This window comes from Chrysemys picta, chromosome 18 (genome assembly GCF_011386835.1).
Source record: "Chrysemys picta bellii isolate R12L10 chromosome 18, ASM1138683v2, whole genome shotgun sequence".
Taxonomy (NCBI): Eukaryota; Metazoa; Chordata; order Testudines; family Emydidae; genus Chrysemys; species Chrysemys picta.
This window is the reverse complement of record NC_088808.1, coordinates 13850913-13872854: the sequence shown is the minus strand read 5'-3', so window position 1 is coordinate 13872854 and position 21942 is coordinate 13850913. Positions and strand designations below refer to the sequence as shown.

Below are 21942 nucleotides of genomic sequence, written 5' to 3'. Positions count from 1 at the left end.
GTGAGCATTTAAGTGGATATCGAGCCATTAAAAGAAACGGATGATGGGAATTCAGTGTAATATTTGATCTTGACCAATACAGCCCATCTTTGATCCACAGTGTGCTGGGGAAGGAGGGGAGAAGCCATGCATTAGGGTTTCCAGTCGTATACATGTTCTAGTGTCTATTCGAATGCTAGATTTTTGTGCTTCCCAATCTGTTGTATCCCCCTATTCCTTCATTTTACTTAGAACGTAAGCTCTTTGGGCAGGCACGATCCTTTCATTGTGCGCACGGGCAGCGCTGAACACAATGGGGCCCCGATCAGGGACCTTCTAGGCACTACCACGATACTCAACTTTTTGACAGTGTCAAAATGCAACAAGAGAAATTAAATACCCAGCACCATTGGCTCCCCCCACCTATGCACCAATAGCCAAGTGTCAGACAGGGAGATTACTAGTCCAATCAGACTGTCATGGTATCGTAGTCCGACAACAACACTATAGTTGAAATTTTTATTTAATTTATTTATTTTTTGCCAGCCATGCCTTCTTCCAGCAATACAAATATAAAAGCTTGTGGGGTTGGGTTCAATAGATTCAGGCATCACTTCATGACCTTCTCCTTAACTCAGTGAAAGTCTCAGCCTATCCTTTGTTTAAAACATAATTGCACTCTATTTTAACTTTAATTATGCGCACAAGATCTGCCTGGAGCAGCCATTGGCTACAGAGTCTCTTTAACAAACAGCCAAAGTTCTGAATAAGCTAGAGCCAGTGGAATAGCAACAGCAACAAACAGCAGCTTTATTCAGCCATCGTTATTTGGAACCATCGTTCTGAACAAGCTGCAAAATTCAGCCTGGTAGTCCTATAACTAAAAGACCAATCACTTGTTTTCAAGTGACAGGAGTGGACTTTATCAAAGAAGAAAGTTGTGTGTTACAACAGGGCCTGTTTCCCAGAAAGACTGGGTTGTACTCGCCAGCTCCAGAAGTAGCTAGTTACTAGGGCTGCTGGGCTAGCAGGGGAGCTTTGAGATAGAATTCTTAGGGTCAGGAAATGCCAGTCTATCAGCACTTGCCTTTTCTGCTGCTGACGGTAAATAACCAGGCTTCCTGAGCCCAAGGGTAATTGTGGCCTTGCCTACATCTCTGCAGGGAACAAGAGCTGATTAGCTGTTTCACTGGATCTCCAGGAGACAGAGGGCTAGGCAGGAAAGAGAATACTGCTTCTAGCCTTCATGGTGCATTAGTGTCTTTGGAAGAACAAGATGGGTGGTTCCACATTTTATTGCAAAAACAGAGCTGCCTCAAGCTTCTTTTCATCCAGAAGAGAAACTCCACCCACAGCTTGCGGAGGATGCACAGCTTGTCTTAACCCTGTGTAACCTGGACTGTTGAACAATTGCCAAAATAAAGGGCACTGTTCAAAACCTGTATAGTTCTGCACTTTAAAATAGAGCCTTAAAAGCTTCCTTCACTTTGCTTAGTGCAGCATCCAGCAAGTGCCAGATGATGGATGCTACATTGAAGCCTCCTCCTACTCACGGAGGAAAATGATTTTAGTTTTAAACCTATTGCTGAAATGTGACTGGCTATACAATGCCACACGCCTTCCCCAATGCCAGGGATGGTAGGTTAGCCACAGCTTAATCTGGTGTTAAGGGTGGTTTAACAGACAGAATGGCTTCTTAAACACTAGCGGTTTAGCTTAAGTTTTCTGAAGGTTATAGATCAAAGTTAATGCAGAATGGGCACCACTTCTCTGGCTCCTGGGCTGCCACTTCACTTTTAGAAGCAAGGTGGCTACTGAAAAACAACCAAAAGCTGGTTAGAATTTTAGAAGCCTCCTTGACAATTTATAATACAATTGTTAAGTTGTTTTGCCTCCAGAGTTTTCCCTATAGAAGGCAGCAATTAGACAGTATTGACTTGTCAAGAGGTATCTAAAGCATTAGGGGCCTTATTGCAGACTGAAAAATATGGGTAGCCTCATAAGAGGCAGGATTTTGCTGCATATTTCCACCTGAATTCATAATCCCTTGTCATGGCTGGTTGCTCTTTGTGCAATTATGTTACCAGACTTCGAGACTTCCGGTGGGAATAAGTAATCAGATGGACTTTTAAAGCAGCAAAATATTTTGTTCTCATGTCTCTAGCAACAAAGCCTCCTGGGTTTTGTGGACAGAAAGAAACAAGTAGAATTCTAACCAGAGTATTTTTAGTTTCTATGAGGCATCAGTGGATCTTCAAATAAAAACAGGCCAAATGCAGCCTTTAGTTCAACATACTTTATAAGCAATTTACAGTATTTTATGTAACCCAGGTTCAGAACTGCAGGACAATCCACTGGGAGGAGTTATTGAAGTGAAAGTATGTCATAGCAACATCAGGCAGCATGTCACAATCGGGTCATCTCTTCCAAGTTTTGCCGCTCCTAAGCAATTAAGTGGAAGCTCATTAGGACCAAAGTAACTTCCTGATCCCATATTGCAATACCTTCTCTGCTTGTAAGTTACAAAGAAAAACTGCAACTGTATTAAACTAGAGCCTGATTTACATGTGGAGAGGACATTACATTTGCTGTAGTCTGAAGGTACATGTGCACTTGTATCAGTCAGTGATTAGTCACGTTAAAGGCCCAAGGGCAGGTCAAATCTTAAAATGCTGCAGTGCCACTGTAGTGCTTCAGTGAAGATGCTACTATGCTGATGAGAGAGCTTCTCCTGTCAGCATAGCTACCGCCTCTTGCAGAGGTGGATTAACTATGTTGACAGGAAAAGCCCCCACCATCATCATATACTGACCTAAGCCCTGGTGTAGATAGCACTACAGCGGGTCCCAGGTATACATTGGGGTTGTGTTCTTGAAAAGGGAGACTGATACCGAAACGACACATACCGGGGACCTGCTGGTACAGCAGCGGCGTAGGTAGGTGGGTGATGGCGGAGGAGTAGGAGTGATCTGACTACCTCTCCCGCTGGCCTTGCGAGGGGGGCAGGGCACACAGACGCTCTGGCCAGGGGCTGCCGTAAAAGCGTGTGCACCACCACCACCCCCTGCTCCGCCGGGTGCTCCTGCCAGGGTGCAGGGGTTCACCCCGCTGGGATATGGGGGCTTGCCCCTTGCCCCGACCCCATGCCCCTGAGCGATGTAGTTATACTGTTGTAAGTTTGTAGTGTAGACCTGGCCTGATTTAGCTCACTATATAGGCTAAGGATAGTGCACCAACCCAGATATTTCAGCTCCAAGTTTGCTTCTGGTACTACTCACAAAAGGTCTTTTAAAGCGGTAGTTAGAGAAAAGGCCTCACAGAATAAGTGTCTCTAATTGTACAAGACACTAGAAAGACTCCTTCAGAGTCCGACTACTTGTCAGCAGGTGGTTCTAGACAGCGTGCTGCATGGAGAGGAGCAGCCATAATCCAACATGTATAAAACAGCATCTACTGGGTTTGTAATTTACAAAGAAACTGCTGCATGTCTACTGCCGTTTTTTTTAGATCATGTAGATACCAGTTTCCAAAATGCTGTTACCTGCCCAGTGAGCAACTAATGAGTAACAGTTACCTACATTTCTAGGACATTCCTATGGGATTAATATTGGAGAATTACATAAGAAGTGGATCAAGGTCTTTGTAGCATACCACACCTTTAAACCTCTGCACAGCTCCACCTTTGCCTATTTTCTTCTGCAAAATATAGGCAGCTAGTTACATCCCACATCCCCTTGTTTCCTATGCTGCTCTTTCACATTAACTGTTCCTTTTGCATTGTCCTCCCACTCAGCTTTCCACCTGGATTCATATTGCCCCCTATGCTAGCAACAGTCACTTCCTGGGCACTAGGTAGCCCAGTGCTGTGTGACAAGCCACTTTTCATAAAGCCTCCTATATGCAGATCTCCTTTGCAAGCTTCTCATGGAGGAAGTATTTGATATTAGATTGTGAACTCTTCAAGGCAGGTCCTGTCTCAATGTGTTCTGTAAAGCATAGTGTACACTTATAGCACCATACAAACACCCTAACAGCAGTCTTATGCAGACAAACATGGGTGGCTAATGGCCTCAGTTTATATTGCAGATGGTTTAAGTATATAATGCTGCATTCTTAAGTGTAATTTCTCAGTTCTCTATTCTAAGAAACTACTGAAGAGCAGCCAAAACAGCTATGTTTGCAATCTACTCATTAGCCAAAAATAATTTAATTGAAGATTTGGGTTTGTTTTTGCAAAGTTTCATCCTAAGAAAGTTGTACAGACAAGGAACAAAGTTAAGTATAAATGGTAGTGCCAAGATACTGCACACCCCACTGTAGCAGTTAAATGCTTCTAATACACTTCATAGCAGGCAGCAGGAATCTTAGAATGCAGCTTTATCCAATCCATGCATCTCCGCCACACTCCCTCCTCACTTACCCTGTTGGCTGTCACAGCTAGGTTCTGCAGGTTCTGCAGTAGCCCAATGTCTGCCGGTATAGAAGTCAAGTTATTGTGGCTGAGATCCAAGTACCGCAGCTTCCGGCAATAGAAAAGCTGGGTGGGTATCTTCTCTATCTTGTTGCGGTTAAGGTAAAGGCGCTCCAAGTTGGTGAGGTTGCCGATCTGCATGGGGATGTAGGCTATATGGTTGTACCACAGCTTAAGGCAAGTGAGACGGTGTAGGTGCTGGAAGCTGATGATCTCCTCAATGGTCTTGAGGTTATTGTCCTTCAGGTCGATCTCTTGGAGATTGTGGAGGCTGAAGATAGAGTGTGGGATGCGTTCCAGGTCGCAGCGGATCAGCTCCAGCTCTGTCAGATTGACCATCTTCTTAAGGCTGTTGAGGACAATGAGCTTGGTACCCTCGTTGTTGATGGAGAGCTTCTGGAGGTGCACACCAACGTCCGTCACCACCTGCGGCAGCTTGGTGAGGTTGCTCTTCAGCCGAAGTACCTTGAGCCGCTTCAGTTCCCTCAGTCCGTCGATCACAATGTAACGGTTGTTCTCTGCACTCAGGTTCCCTGTCAAGTGGAGCTCCTCCAAGGTCTTTAGGCTATAAATCCACAGAGGGATTTCCTTGATGTCTGTGAACTTAATGTGCAGAGATTTCAGGTTCTCCCTCAAGAAGGCAAGGGCTGGGGCCTCAATCTTGGCAGCCGTGTGGTAGAGCCACAGCTCCTTAAGGCTGGTGAGCTGGGCAATGCTTGGTGGGATAGTAACATCGGGGATGAGCTCCAGCTTCAACACCTCCAACTCGATAAGGTCAAAGACTGTGTCGGGGATGCCACTCAGCATGAAGAGATGCAGCTCCAGCTTGTCCTGGGAGTTCTTGGTGATCCTCTGCCGCAGCTTCTCCAAGGTCCACTCATTGTTGAGGTTCAGCTGCCGCAGCTTGTTCTCACTCACTTCAGACAGAAAGACAGCAAATCGCTTGGAGTAGAGGGGGTCGTACTGGTCGATCAGGTGCAGCATGAAAGCAAAGTCGTTCTTGACGTCAGGGATGTCACTATAGCTGCTCTCCTCCCGGATGGACTCAAAGGAGTATTTCTTGAGGGATCGCCTCAGCATCCACCAGAGAGTGTACATGCAGATCAGTCCATAGAAGATCACCAGGCTAATGTAGAAAGAGGCTAGGATTTTGAAGAGAGTGGCAAGAGGGTGAGCACAGCGGTACATGCGATAACCTGTCAGGCTCTCGATGTCCACCTTGCAGTCAATGTCAAACCTGATGTTGTTGACATAGTAGACAGTGTAGCAGATGATCAAGATGAATTTGATCACCTTGATGATGGTTTGTCTCATGTAGAGGCGATAGACTATGTCTCCCTCCTCCACGTGCGTGCGGAACTTTTTAACTTTCTCAAAAAGCGCTTTGGCCTGTTCCCCTTCTTTCTTGTCCAAGACGCCCGTCTCAGAGCGATCGACAATCCCTTGCTCAATCCGCGACTTTGTTCTCTGTAGCATGGGAACAGTGGCTTCCACATCCTCACTGATTGTGGAAGATTTCTTCTCCATGGAGCCATTCATCTTTCCAAAGGCAGGCTTGGGATCACTCTCCTCCACCACTGTCTCAGACAGTGCTCTTGTTGTCCACGGAGAGTCAAAACACTTCAGCAGAATAGACACAAAATGCTCCAGCTTGGAGCTGGTCCTTGGGAATTTGAACCAGAAATTGCTGCAAGCCAAGAAGATCAGTGTGTGTAGCAGCACCAGGTAAGGGAAATACTTGGCAAACCAGTGAAGGCGATTCTCATAGCACACTGCATCCACATAGTTATACTGGTGCCGGTCTAGGTCATATCGGATCCCTGTAGGCCCAGTGTCCTGAGATGGGACAAGACTAGAGTTATAGTAAGTGGGGTCTGGAGTTGCAGCTGTCCAACCTCTGAAAGAGTCATTGCAGGAGTCTTTGGTAACCCATTTGCAGGGCAAGCAGATCATTTTGTCCTGGGTGACCTGAAGTGTCCCTCCAAACACTGCAATCATCAGCATGACTATGGAAATGTAGTCCGTGAAGACATCCCACCATGGTTTCAGGATGCGGTATGCTGGCTGGGTATCAGCAAAATAGCGCAGTTCAGTGACAGGAATCATGGTTCACCTAAAAGGAAGCCACAGGCAGATGTTACTGGAAGAGAACAGTTTGTTTTTAAGTGAAGACAAGGAAAGCAGGGAGGTCAGATTATATAAAGAAGGTATCTGCTGGCCCAGTCAAAACAACCCACACAATTTCAAGTCCAATTTTGAGATAAATAAATGAAGTTCCATAATGAGCACAAGCAGTTAGCTGCTTAGAGGTTTGTGTGACGTTAGTATGTGGTCTTAATTCCTGACAAATTGGTATCCATCACAAGCCACCACAACTGCATCCTTAATTAACAGTCTGGGGGACCAAGGACTCTCACCTCGAGAGATAGTCACCAGTACCATGTTTAGCTATGTTGATAGGCTGGCACGTAGAGGCTTGCCCTACTATTGCACCAATTCCATGGCTAAGAAATTCAGTTTCTAGTATGCTGAGCCTGCCACCTTTCAGAAGCATTATGTTCACACAAAGCAGGCAGCTACTCGTTCTAAGTGCACAAACATGCTGAAAAATTAGAAAAATCAATTCTGCATTATTGCTGCTGTCCCACAAGCTGGGAAAGGTGTGTTGTCTGAAACGGCATGGAAAATAGAGAACTATTTGCCAGTGTTGCCTCACTAAGGAAGTTCACTATCATCTTGGAGAAAAACTGAGGAGAGAGAAAATAGGGACAGTGGGAAAGGCTGGATATCATGCCTTTCCCCTCCAGTTAGCAGGGCTTTGCTCTTTTCTATGCACTAACCCCTGCAAGAGGACTGAGTTATTTGTTCTGTGTGGGATGCAGTTACAAGATTCCAACATATATGTTCTCTACATTTTCTTGTACTGCCATTATCTTGATAAGTGAGGAAGAGAGGAGGATTAACAGAGAATTAAATTAAGTTCTCCAGTCAGCCACTCCTACCTGACCGCATACATCTCGACAGGGGTTTAAGCATCACAAGGGAACACAAGTTCTGGGAAGCAGAGACATTAGTACACAGCTTACACTGTAGTTCAGTGAGGTAGAGGTTTTTTGATTGAGTTTTAAGCCTGTAACACACACACACACACACACACACACAGCCCTGGGACGAGCCTGGGTAATATGGAACTCACTATAATGCCTCCTTGTCCGTCACTCAGGAGCTTTCATTGGGCTCCTAGCATCAGGCTCAGTTCTAGGTGTAAGGGGAAAGCAGTGGTACAGCCACAAAATAGCTGGGAACAAGCGAAGATCAGGAGTGACAAAGCACCAATCTTTCAGCCACTTTGAGGGAAGCAACTAAATAGTAAAGAGATGTGGGAGGCAGGGACCCAGCCCCTTCATTCCTTCCCCAGTGAAGGCACCTTTAAGAGAAGAATATTTTCTCAGAGGGTCTTTATCACAGGTGCTAGGGGAGTGCCAGTAGAGCACTAACAACTCAGTTTACCTCATCCATCCAAGTAATCCATTTCTCCATCCCCACCCCATAAACATCAGAGCAGGATACTTACTTTCTGCTTTAGGATTCCTGCTGCAGTAGGCTGGAAAAGACTGTGAAAAAATTCCATAGTGATGAGCCAAAACTTAATGGCAGGCTGCACTCCCAGGGGATGAAAAGACAAGAGGTTTCACATAGACCCCTCTCCCTCATCCTGATCCCAGGGAACAGAATAGAACTCACATGGAGAGTCCCCTCGGCCCTAATCCCATTGATGCCTCACACAAAGGAAGAGGAGTTCTGTGCTCAAATGGCTGAGATAAGACTAAAACATCTGGAGAAAGGAGAAAGCCTATATTAGCCACACACATCTGCAGGAATGTAGCTAGCTCTCTAACAGGGCTGGGCTTCCTAAACCCGCCTACACTTGTGGGAAACCACTGCTACATTTCTGGGTGATTCATATAACAGAAGAGATTTTATAAGGTCAGTTCCCCACCACTACCATTCAAGCTTCACCCCAGGCTTCCAGCCTTCCCATGAGTTTCTAAAAACGATCTGCTAAGTAGTACAATATCCTCCCAATACTTTCCTAGCAGACAGCGTTCAGAGATTGCATCGTGTTGATCTGCAATCATTCACGCTTCGTGCTAGTAGCAAAAGGGGTTAAAAGCAAAGATTGTAATTCATTCATGTTTCTGTTAGAGTGCAGTGTAGGATCCTATTTCATTTTCCCTCTTCCCTGCAGTCATATGTAATTAAAACTCAGATGTTATTCATTTGTGTTAAGAAGGGGTTGCACCCTGTCTCAATAACTCCTTACAGTCCAAAGGAGAAGTAATAAAGCTATTGGTCAGCCCCCACAGTAGGGTGACCAGACAGCAAGTGTGAAAAATCAGGACAGGAGTGGGGGAGTAATAAGCGCCTATATAAGACAAAGACCCACATATCTGGACTGTCCCTATACAATCAGGACATCTGGTCACCCTACCTCCCAGCCCCTGAAGATTTTCACCCCCAGAATGTCCAGTATATTACAACAGAAACACTTCAAAAACAGACTCCAACGAGAGACTGCTGAGCTGGAATTGATATGCAAACTAGACACAATCAACTCCGGATTGAATAAGGACTGGGAATGGCTGAGCCATTACAAACATTGATTCTATCTCCCCTTGTAAGTATTCTCACACTTCTTATCAAAGTGTCTGTACTGGGCTATCTTGATTATCACTTCAAAAGTTTTTTTCTCTTAATTAAGTGGCCTCTCAGAGTTGGTAAGACAACTCCCACCTGTTTATGCTCTCTGTATGTGTGTATATACATCTCCTCAATATATGTTCCATTCTATATGCATCCGAAGAAGTAGGCTGTAGTCCACGAAAGCTTATGCTCTAATAAATTTGTTAGTCTCTAAGGTGCCACAAGTACTCCTGTTCTTTTTGCGGATACAGACTAACACGGCTGCTACTCTGAAACCTTACAGGGTAGAGTTCACCATGTGGAACAGGAAGTGTTAACTGCCTGGTACTTCCATTTAGTAGATTTTTAAGAAAGCCAGAAGGGGAAGAGCTCATCTCAGGAATTTGTTATCCAGCTCTTAAGGCTAGGATTTGGTTCCGGGATTCTAGACCCTGTCAGGCTGGAACTGTCAGACTCAGCTAATGTCACCAAGACAGGAATTTTATCATCTCTTACAACAGCAAGCCAGCCATACCAGAGTCATCACTCTGGCCTGCTTTTGGGGGGTAGGGGGAGGAGGAAGAGACACCCTGAATCCACGAGAAAAAAGCATGAGACTTACTGCAATAACTACCTCTGCCAGCTGCATGGGGTAGAAAATCTCCATTTATATCCTGCAATTCCTGATGGGCTAAGGAATTATTGGATTGAAAGTCTGTTGAGTTTGGCTCAACAGACTTTCATATAAATATGGTCTATTTATACTTTGTCAACAAGGGAATCCTCAATAAGGTGGAGGCAGGAAATATTCTGTCTTCTAGTAATAATCATAGGACTGGAGAGGACCTCGAGAGGTCATCTAGTCCAGTCCTCTGCACTCATGGGAGGACTAAGTATTATCTAGACCATTCTTGACAGATGTGTCTAACCTGCTCTTAAAAATCTCCAATGATGGAGATTCCACAACCTCCCTAGGCAATTTATTCCAGTACTTAACCACCCTGACAGTTAGGAAGTTTTTCCTAATGTCCAACCTAAACCACCCTTGCTGCAATTTAAGCCCATTGCTTCTTGTCCTATCCTCAGAGGTTAAGAACAATTTTTCTTCCTTCTCCTTGTAACAACCTTTTATGTACTTTAAAACTGTTATGTCCCCTCTCAGTCTTCCCTTCTCCAGACTAAACAAACCCAGTTTTTTCAATCTTCCCTCATACATCACGTTTTCTAGACCTTTCATCATTTTTGTTGCTCTTCTCTGGACTCTCTCCAATTTGTCCACATCTTTCCTGAAATGTGGCACCCAGAACTGGACACAATACTCCAGTTGAGGCCTAATCAGCATGGAGTAGAGTGGAAGAATTACTTCTCATGTCTTGCTTACAACACTCCTACTAATACATCCCAGAATGATGTTTGCTTTTTTTTTTTGGGCAACAGTGTTACACTCTTGACTCATATTTAGCTTGTGGTCCACTATGACCCCCAGACCCCTTTCCGCAGTCCTCGTTCCTTCGCAGTCATTTCCCATTTTGCATGTGTGCAACTGATTGTTCCCTCTAAGTGGAGCACTTTTCATTTGTCCTTATTGAATTTCATCCTATTTACTTCAGACCATTTCTCCAGTTTGTCCAGATCATTCTGAATTTTAATCCTATCCTCCAAAGCATATGCTTTATAAGTGTACTCTCTATGCCATTATCTAAATCATTGATTAAGATATTGAACAGAACCAGACCCAGAACTGATCCCTGTGGGACCCCACTCAATATGCCCTTCCAGTTTGACGGTGAACCACTGGTAACTACTCTGGGAATAGTTTTCCAACCAGTTATGCACCCACCTTATAGTAGCTCCATCTAGGTTGAATTTCCCTAGTTTGTTTAGAATGATGCAGGATAACTGAAGACTAGAAGTCACACTCTCCTCATCCAACACTCATTCCCCTCGGAGGCAGGGCAGGTTCCACAGGTGCTAGACAAAGCAGTGGAATTAAGGTCATTTTATAGCAGCCAGTATCTGCTGTGTCCCACTGTCCCGTTCCCAACATCTGGAATTAGAAGCATATAGGCAAAAAAGGGACAGTTTTAAAACGGGGGTGCTTTTCTAAGCCAAGTCAGTTCACTGCCTCGTGTCCAAACAGGGTTGGAGGAGAGGGAAGCCAGGAAGAGCTGCCTAACCTAAGGATGCTGATCAAGCTCAGGACTCAAGGGAGGGATGAGATCAGACCTAGGGGCTGCATTCAGGACTTATTTTCCAGATATCTGTAGCTCTATGGCATGCTGTTAGAAGTAATCCCTTTGCTAAGCCAGTGTTCTGGGATTTCCTGCCACATTGTCCCTAAAGGGGTTAGCTGAGAAACCAGAGCTCCCAGAGCCAGTGGGAACTCTATGGGAATTTGTCTAAGCAACTGGGGCTCAGGAGAGCTGGAGCACTGGTTTCAGGGTCTAAGGCAGGGGTGGCCAACCTGTGGCTCCGGAGCCACATGCAGCTCTTCAGAAGTTAATATGCGGCTCCTTGTATAGGCACCGACTCCGGGGCTGGAGCTACAGGCGCCAACTTTCCAATGTGCCGGGGGGGTGCTCACTGCTCAAGCCCTGGCTCTGCCACTGGCCCTACCCCCATTTCACCCCTTCCTGCCCACTTCCCTGAGGCTGCAGTGCCCTCGCTCCTTCCCCCTCCCCTCAGACTCCTTGCAGGCCAGGAAACAGCTGATTGGGAGGTGTGTGTGTGGGGGGGGAAGAGGTGCTAATCGGTGGGTGGGAGGCGCTGGGAAAGGGGCAGGGGAGCTGCTGACTTATTACTGTGGTTCTTTGGCAATATACATTGGTAAATTCTGGCTCCTTCTCAGGCTCAGGTTAACCACCTTTGGTCTAGGGTAACTGGACTGTGGGGTGCCACTGCCCAAGAAGGGTGTCAGACGACATGGGGATTTCACCTAGGAGTGTGCCTAAGAGACCCAGAGCTAGGACCAGTGACTAGTCATTATCCAAACCCAGGGGGTTTAGAAGCAGATGGGATCCAGCAGTTGGGTCCACTCAGACTGGCATCTGCCCAGAGAGGGAAAGTGGGGCATTCAGGATATAGCTAGAGGGGGTCTGAGTGTTAATGGCACTGAACAGCCTCTCATCTCATGCACTTAAAGACTGTGGATGTGAATGCTCCAGGCCACTCCAGAATCCATGTGACAGAGCCCTGACAGCCTCAGCCTGGGAAGAGATTATTAAGGATTTAAGGACAGGTTTTAGTTGTCTCATTAGAGATGGGGGATAAGTAAATACCAGTGGCAAGTCTACTGATGCAAGACAAGTGTCCCCTCTCTATACATCTCCCGTTGCAGAAGCTTCTCAGTCTGAGAAGCCAGAAAGAGGGGCACTCACACCACTGTGAGCTCTGCTGATGGAGGCTAAGGGAACCAGTACAGTGATCTCTAGAAAGTGAGTTTAATTCACGTTTAAAGTCAAATTAGTCTTCCCCGTGCTTGCATACTCACAGCTGGTTTGGACCCACTAGACGTCTGGTCCTTCACTTATCAGAAATAAAGGAAAGAAACCTTTTGGCTAAAGGAGTATATGCAAGGCAGGCTGTGGAAACAGCCTACACTGGAGGGGGAAATAAAAATCCTACAAGGGTAATCTGCCTTGTTTTGATTCTTCATAGTACTGCTGCATTCCCCTTGTCCCCCCAGTAACCTTATCTGCAAAGGAACAGACTATTTCTTTGAAGGCTCCAACTGTAGGTTGAATGCGGCTATTGCTCACTCAATGCCACCTCACAGATTGTTTCTAGGATACGCAGCTCTCCTGCTTCTACCAGGGTAGGGGAAAGGCTGCAGACTGCATCCTCGCTCAAGTGTAAGCACACAAGACTAATGATCCACATGCCAGCTCACCCCATAAATCCACCCCCTCCTAGGATCCCTACATCACCATCAGCCTCCAAATTTAGAGGAAAGAGCACCTTTTGCTATGGAGTCTTTTGTGGTGTCCTGTTCCATCATACTCACCTCTCTAACCAGTCAGCTGTGGGAACAAGGGAACCTTTCATTTACTAAAATATTTAAAATGATTATTGTAACAACTTACAGTGTACCAGCCAAGAGGTGTAGCAGATTCACAGAGCTGTGTGAATAGTTTTACACAGGCTACTATGACAGAAGTTACAGCAAAGATGGATTTTCACAACTGGTTTGCCATACCACAGTGATCACTGCAGACACAAGTGTCACTAAATGCCATTGCCATCTCTTATCCAGAGACACACAGCAAGGCATTTTATAATGGAGCACAAGAGCTGGGATGCCCTGGGCATGACTACCACACATGGAAAGTAGAATCAGTCAGTATCAAAAACTGAATCAAAACCCCACAACACACTGCATATCTGAAACTCTGGGTGTCTCAGGCCCTACAAAGCAGCACGTGGCTAGTCTTGATTCAAGCTGATGGTGTTCCTAGGATGTGTCAGCGTATCTCACTAGTTTGCTGAACACCTTACCTGACACTTCCCTGTGACTACAGACCAGAGAGCCAGGGTGTCCTTGGATAAGTCACCTTAAATTTCCGAGGCGGTCTCTTCCAGGATCCCTTAAATCTGAGCAGGTCCTAACCCTGAAAGATGCAGTGAACAATACATGAACCCAGCCTGCACTGCAATCTTATCTCCCTCTCTGCCCTTGCAATAATTCAGTTCCATCTTTAGCCCATTTTGAATATACTCGTAATATAAAGGTGCCCTCCTCCCAAAACATGGGCTGGAAACTTGAAGTGAACAGCTGCCCCATAGGATTACTTACCTCCAAGAAGAGAAACAGGGATACAAGATTGGTTCAGAAGCAGGGAGAGGACGTATTCCTCTTAAGAGTACAGCTCTTCCTGCTGGTGAGCCACAGACACGTTACAAGAAATCAGCAGAGCACAGCTTCTCTTCCCTTCCTACCGCTTCTTCCCCTCCCCGAAATCTTGAGGACAGCAGCACAAAGCCCCGTTTGTTCAGACACCAGAGTCCAATTTAAAAAAACAAAAACAAAAAACTCCTCAGGCCAGAAGCAGGATTGGAGATTTCCCACCACCACGTGTTTAGTTGCCTCAGAGTTAAAGGAAAAAGAGCTGGAAGCAGCTCCAAGTTTCCAGCCATCTTTCAGAAAAGCTTTCCTAGAAGAAGGATAGCAGCGAGCCCAGCTGGAGAAGCCTGAAAACTGGCAGCAGAGGAAACCAACTAAGTAACTTAATCCATCCTGTCTCAGAGCACTTTAAAAAGTGAAGGATGTTTAAAGCAGCAGGAGAGAAATAACCCACCTGCCCCTCTCCCCCGCCTTCCAGTTGAGACAAAATAAGATAATTCCCTCAACACCACAAGTTCTTCTGGAGGCTCCTTATCACCCTTCATTCCAGCTAAAATGAGGTTTACAATGGGGCATTTAGAATTAGAGCAACTCCATTCCAAAGAGTTAGTGTTACCTCAGCCAGGAAGTGTAAAGCAGGGGTTCTCAAACTGGGGGTCGGGACCCCTTCAGGTGGTCACGAGGTTATTACGGGGGGGGTGTCATGAGCTGTCAGACTCCCCCCAAAACCCTGCTTTGCCACCAGCATTTATAATGGTGTTAACTATATATTTAACAAAAAAAAATCACCTTAAATTTATAAGGGGGGAGGTCAAACTCCGAGACTTGCTATGTGAGAGGGGTCACCAGTACAAAAGTCTGAGACCCCCTGGTGTAAAGCATTAACACAGATACTCCATTTTCAAACTCAAGGGTGAAGATCGAAGGCAGCAAGTCAGCCTTCTGTTTTAAGATCCTGGGTTTTCCCTTTGAGGAGGACACCAGGTGCCAAATTTGAGCCCAGAATGAGATTAAATTAATCCCTCTGATTTGTGTTTTACACTGTGGAATTGACACACCCTTAGCAACAGCAACACAAGCCAGCAGGTTACAATGCAGCATTCACCTTCCCAGCCACGTAATCACCATTTCTGAATCACTGAGATAAACTGCCCTTACTAAGTAGTGGCTGCTGACACACTGTTTGCATTTTTCGTAGGCGTTCCAAGTGAAGTCCAGCTGCTGATAGCCAGATGGGTAGATTCTCATGCAGCCAGTCACCGATGGCGTGGAACATTCAGCAATTCCTGAGTTGCTGGTATGGTGGGTAGGAAACGGGCTGACTGAAGAGTTGCATTTCCTGTAGGACTCCTGGGGAGGAGAGGAATAATCCCAATCCAGCCCCAGAGAGCTGGGCTACAAATAGCATTTGCCTAAGTGTTTCAGCAGGACAGCTACCCTCCAGAGGCAGCACTGGCAGCAAGTTCTTGCTCCATGTGACTCATGGTTGACTCAGCACACAAGCAAGCCTGCCCTGACAAGTACAGGGAAGAACATCTGCAGGAGAACAGAGAAAATCCAGATTGGAGCTTTGATCACATGACCTGATTTATGCCTTTCAGTGGCATTCCACCCCATCCTGGAAGGAAGTGAGCCAGGGAATTTGGTGTTATCAGTGCAGTCCACACACTGGAGCAACAATCCTAACATCAGCATGACGCAGAGCTGCACAAACCAGGGTGACTTCTGACGACTTACTAGAATGATGCAAGCCAAAGAGACAAGCACTAGACTGTGTGATCTTATGAATTATAAATATACAAATCAGTGACTGAAGCAGGCTATCCACAGCTAGTCTTTTCTTTTCGCTATGGGAAGTACAAGTGCTTCAAGGGCAGTGGAATTTTTCAACCATCTTATTCCATCAGGATACTACATGTGCTTATGCAGAGATGTGATCTCTGTATTACTTTGAGGCTTTCAAGCACCACAGAGAAATTTAAATATAAACCTCTCAGTTTAAACCCAATGATGTAACAAATTCAGAGTAAGATTCACAAGGTTTATCTTCCATATAAATCATACACCCAAGAAGCAGGCAGGGGAACCTTGGACTGGTGTAGTGTCAACCCACTCTCAAATGCACCAGGCAAAATCATGATTTGTGCTGTTCAGCTACCTAGACAGCCCTTAAGTCTCCTTTTCCTGACCACTAGGAATAACTGAATGAAGAGGCCTTACTGGCCTTTTGTGACTAGCTTCTAGGTAAAGGATAGGATCACTAAATTGGAATAGGAAGCGTCAAGTATCAAACTTTGAGATGGCATCTCCCCAAGCAGTCATTGAATTAACTATTCAGATCTCATAGTTTAACTGTGGAGAAGAGGAATGTAATCAGAAGGAAAGCAAGAGTGCAGCAGCTTTTTTTAAGCTATAAGCAGAGGAAACCAGCAAAAATCTCTCTTGGTTGATAGATAACATGACCAGAGATCCACTCAGGATGGATAACCAGTGTTCTACTGATCGCCATATTTGGGGTCGGGAAGGAATTTTCCTCCAGGGTAGATTGGCAGAGGCCCTGGAGGTTTTTCGCCTTCCTCCGCAGCATGGGGCGGGGGTCGCTAGCTGGAGGATTCTCTGCGACTTGAAGTCTTTAAATCACAGGATTTGGGGACTTCAACAGCTGAGTCAAGGGAAAGGGGGTGGGTCAGCTTTTGTGGCTTGCATCATGCGGGAGGTCAGACTAGATGATCATAATGGTCCCTTCTGACCTTAAAGTCTATGAGTCTATGAGTAAACCCAAGAAAGGCTGCTACAACAGGCTTGGACAGAGAGCAGCAGCAGGAAGAGAAATAAGACACCAGCTATCCTGTGATATGTAACCTCAGTCTTTCAACAACACAACAACAACAAAAAAGGAGGAATAATCATATGATCACCTATTTGTCCTACAAGTCTTTCAGGATATGGGTGTTCCAGAAAACAGACTCCTCAAATATTCTAAATCCAGCAATTGACACATCAAGTTCAGATCACCACCAAACCTGTTCTCATTAGCAAGAAGCTATCAGAGTTCTGAACTGCCCCACATGGAACACCCAGAAGCCAATAAGGACAAAACTGGTAAAATGCTCTTTTACAAGGCTAGGGTGACCAGATGTCCCGATTTTATAGGGACAGTCCTGATTTTTGGGTCTCTCTCATATTACCCCTCCCAATTTTTCCACACTTGCTGTCTGGTCACCCTAGCCAAGGCCAGTATCAATGCCTTGCTGTGCACAGAGCCTGGGTCTTGAAGAAAAGCAGCTAGCACTACCTGCAATGTGTAAAGTTAATTTTGCAGTGAACACTGATGCTCAGTATGTAAGGAATAGGTGCTATTTTTACAACAGGGTGGGCATGGTGGAGTAGCTTTAGTCTCAAACAATTTGATAGCAACAACGAGAACTAAAAAGGGTTGCACAGCCTAGCTAACTCAATTGGATTCCAAGCCACAATACAAACTATACACAAATAGTTTAAAAGTGTCCCAAAAGCTTTTGATAGGCTCTGCCTCCTTCCTATAAAGGCAGGCTGTCATAAATCTGACTTGATAACAGTTTGTACCTATTAAGCCTGTGCTACACCTCAACTGACTCATTTGGAGATATGCAGTCAAGAGGCTCACTACACTGCCTCCAGGTACCCCTTCTTTAAGGTACTAGCTGAGCTGGTGGTCTGTATCTGCCCCATGGTTTAAAAAAAAATAATGCTACTTATATACAACTTCTATAAACTTTACTACCTATACTGCAGTGCTCCCTTCCCAGTGTCCCTTTGTATCCTTTACCAAGTCCACCATTTATGCTTGGAACACCTCCCTCAAGTGCCAAACCAATTCTCTTCATTCAATGCCCCTTTTAACAAAATCCATCCACAAAGCCCAACAAGCCACTGAAGTAGAAGAAAGCTCTGCAGTGCAGTGCTCTGAGATTGGATGACATGCTGGCCACCCAGTAATTTGTTCATCTGAACTATACTGTAATTTACTGGGCAGGGATCATCTCTCACAGATTTTTAGTCCATCAAGCACACTGAGTACTCAATACAATGTTAGAAGGGTTTAGACAGCCCATAGTCCAGAACATGGTTATCACAATCTCAGCCTTTAGCAGGATTAATTAAGCAACTGTTTAATGCAGATTATCGGTAACAGTTCAAGATAAGGGCCAAGGACTTTGAGTGCCAGGATGGTATTTATGGTCTATTCAGAAAGAAGCAACATGCATTTTGATAACTAGGGTCAGTGAAACATCAAATACTTCGGGACTATGCAATTTTGTAGGTGATGCACAGTATTTCCAACAGCTCAGAACATGATCAGCATACGCAGAGGATTTTGCATTCGCTCTCATGGGTGAAGAGAACTAGACAGGCAAGGACTCTCAGAGCTAATAGCTGACATTCCTTGACTGGCCACAGAGTTTCCTTGCTAAGCCGCATGGAACTATTCACATCAGAGTGGAAAGCAGCCATTACCACAACAGTCTCAATTCATGCTTCCACATGGAGTGCATTACCAGGAATGGACCAAGAGATGCCTGTATGGTAATACAGTGGTTCAACACCCTTCTGCCTATAGACATCCACTCCATTAGTCGGAGGATAGGGTCAGGTTCTTATAACTGGGAGGTGGACACTTATGGAATGGAGCACCATTCAAGTTATAACTGGATTGCTACATTCAGCCAACTCCTTCCATCTTCAAGCAGTGCCTAACGGGTAACAAGCCTGTAATCAACTCACTACTACTCTCTCCATCACCATCTGACCCGCACATCATTTTTATTTGGTCTCATGCCAGCCATGACCCCTCTCTGCACTTGTATTTTGAAACTGCACTTGGACAGTCAACATTCAACTGGTACCACCAGGAATTTCACATCATTACAACTCCCCACTTGGGAACTGGACTGTAGCCTTACCCTGTGGCTGGGTTCTGCTATCTGCACTTCAATTCTCTGTGCTGGAAGAGGATGATGTCCGTATGTGCTGGATCCTGACAGAGCACAGAAACACTGCATTCCCCAAGCGCCATGGGAGCAACTTCCCTGAAATTAAACAGAGTCTTATCAACAGAGAAAGTACCAGTGTCTAAGAGGCCCCAGGTTAACTCTGACAAGACCTTGAGAAAGGGTATCTGGTATGTCAGTATTTAAGTGACTTAAGTGGTCACACGGCTCCAGGAAGAGACCCTCTAAGAAAGCTGGGCAGATCAGTGTCAAATAGAAATTTAGGAGGTGGCAACTTGGCTAGCTATCAGGGAGGATTCTCTCCAAGCTCTATTAGAATATAACAGCAAAAGCAGATATTACAAACATGTTTAAGAAAATCTGGGACATTTACTAGCATCCCACAACCTAACTGAGTCTACTTGATGGAAAGAGGTGACCCTGTTAGCAGCAGCATGGACTTTGTTCTCTTCATTTTAAATATTCTAGGTCTCTTTACCATGAAACTAGTGTAGTTATTTCTGAGCTACAAGTGTTAAGGCCCTTGTAGAGGAGGAACAGGATTGCCTCACTGTATCAACTCCTCTGCCTGCTAAGGTTCTTTTCAACCAGCCAACTTTGAAGCCTCTCTGAACACCACTATTGGACAAATCTTTGGAAGAGTTCACTCTTTTTTACTGTCCTTGTTTCAAGGTACAAGTGTTCAGTAACTAATCCACTTGCTTCAGTTGAGTAACTAGAAAGAGGATTATACTTGTATTACTCCAACGAAAATGGGGGTTGGATCAGTGATTGCAACTTGCCGCCACTTGCAAAAATCAGAGTGAGATTTTTAGCTCTTTTTGCTGGTGGGCAGCAGGGGTTGGAACCATAGGCAAGGAGATGGACTTAGCTTTCAGGAGCTGATCTCCAACACATCACTGCAGTGACAAAGCAGAAAAGGAGTTGAGGACTTCAGAACATGTCCAGCTCAAGAAGAGAAGGCATACAATCCAGGGTTGGAAGAGGCAGGATGGTGAGGAATCAGATTGAAGGAGGAAATGGGGAAGATACTCAAGAATCCAAGGATTATGTCCGGAGGGGGTCTCCCTATTTCTATTCCTCAAATTTACTTTAAGAAATTCAATAATATTTTCAGAACATTTCTTTGGGGGTGCAGGTAAGAAACCCTAGACTGGTTCAAAACAAATCAGAGCTCCTCCTATCTCTGGAGTTATTTAATTTTTTGTTAAACCAGGCATCTTTGTGGCTGTCAGATATGACTGCACAGACCCCAACTTGGATTCAGACTGAATGAGAATTAGTATATTCTCTCCCTTTTTCAGGCACTGTATGATCGAATTTGTATAAATTTGATGGCTCTAGAGTTCCCACAATAATGGGTGTGAAGCAAGTTTGGTCAAACTTGGCTAGAAAGTTCTGCTTCCATTCATGGTAAAATGATCCTACGGAGCAGTGCTATCCTTAATTGATGGGAAAACCTTGATGTGGAGGCATTGGATGGAGTGAGGAATGATAACTGTGATGCAGCTAATTGACAGCAATAAATTTAAACCATTTGTAGGTCTTCAGTGACAATTTTGCTTGCCCTGCTTCAGAGCTAGAAATAATTTAATTGGATCTATTTACAAATGTATTTGGGCTGGATGCATTGGGAGCTCCAGAACTTATTATGTGGAGGAAACTTCCTGGATTCTGGCCAGCAGTATCCTTTTACAACTGTCTAGCCCAAAAAGCTCAGCCAAAGATTGATAATTTCAGAGTTGCTTAGAACAGAGATTTGATACACAACTCTCTGACCCAATGGAATACAATCATATCTAATGTTAAAAAAGCAACTATAGACCTGAGACTACATCTTATTCACAAAAAGACACTTTTTCAAATATGCTGGTCCCCCCAGTAGGTTAATAGTAATGGGCCTCAAATGCTGACTGCTGTTGGATATTTAGTTCCCTTGGTGCTACTTTAGTTTATATGTTTTGGGAATGCCCCATATCAAGAATTTCTGGTATGAGGTGGGTCAAAGGATCAATTTGATATGGACACTAAATTGGAGCCCTTCCCATTAAGTTTCATTCTTTGAGATATTCCTGATACCTGGTGTTTATTTGGTAACAAGGCAGCATGGTTCCAACATTCAGCTTTGGTTGCTAAAAAAATTAATCCTGCAAAAATGGAAAAGTTGATCCCCACCAAACATTGATGCCTGACTTAGTGATATGGCTGCCCCTTTTTAGAGGTCTAGGATTATCTTCAGGGTCTGCATTAGCTATGTTGCTTCCCCTCCCTTCCCTAATCCTAATCATTTTTCTTTATTCTGTGCATTATGATTAATCTGGTATTTTGTCATATTTGGAAAGATACATACATTATTTAAAAGATAATCCAACAATGCATTCCCTGATCCCAATTCACATAAAGTAAAATCATGTATCTATGATATGTTATTTTAATGCTGGTGTAGACCATGAATGTGGTTGCTCCTACAAAATAATTAAAAGGACCTCTCCAAAGTCTTCACCCCATAGTTTCTTGCATTTCTTAAGCTTCCCAATTTCCACTGTGACTGGGTACCTCAAATATTTTTAGTGTTTTACTGACCTGACCTTCATTTAGATCACATCCTCCCACAAAAGACTAGTATGACCCCAGCACAGTTGGCAGATACAGCAACAGGGCACCTTGTTATTGTCATTGAGCTCTCTGCTTTGAGTACACATGATGCGCAGTTCACACAGCATCCTACTCTGCTTATTATAAGCTACTATAGCAACACCTCCCCCCCCCCCCATCCTCCAATTCTGAGAACTGTTCTCCACAAAGCAGGTTGGAAAAGCAACAGTGTCAACCTCTTGATGCCAATATTGCCAAGAAAGATGTGGAGAACAGACTTCCTTCCCTCACCAAGAGGTCTTTCAAAGCCCAAGCTAAACATTAAGACTAATAGCCACCTATATGTATTTGAAGTCTCATTTGCTTAACACTATAAATACAAA

At 44.8% G+C, this 21942-nt stretch overlaps 1 protein-coding gene across 17 annotated transcripts in view; it reads right to left on the bottom strand.

Annotated features, from left to right (window-relative positions):
- Positions 1–21942, bottom strand: part of LRRC8A (leucine rich repeat containing 8 VRAC subunit A) — a 35664-nt gene that overhangs the window by 12648 nt on the left and 1074 nt on the right. For 6 of the 17 annotated variants that reach the window (XR_006175383.2, XR_010593624.1, XR_010593622.1 and 3 more), the window contains exons 2-3: positions 18917–19042; positions 4400–6563 (exon numbers count right to left, since the gene is read on the bottom strand). Coding sequence is in view for 11 of the 17 variants with exons in the window: in XM_008169214.4 (XP_008167436.1) it covers positions 4400–6556 (2157 nt within the window). In the remaining 6 variants the exon portion in view is untranslated. Of the gene's footprint in view, positions 1–4399; positions 6564–8024; positions 8065–10973; positions 11105–13925; positions 14100–15131; positions 15265–18916; positions 19043–21942 lie in introns of those variants that run through there. The other 11 variants (XR_010593620.1, XM_042854217.2, XM_065572315.1 and 8 more) reach the window with 6 other exon arrangements.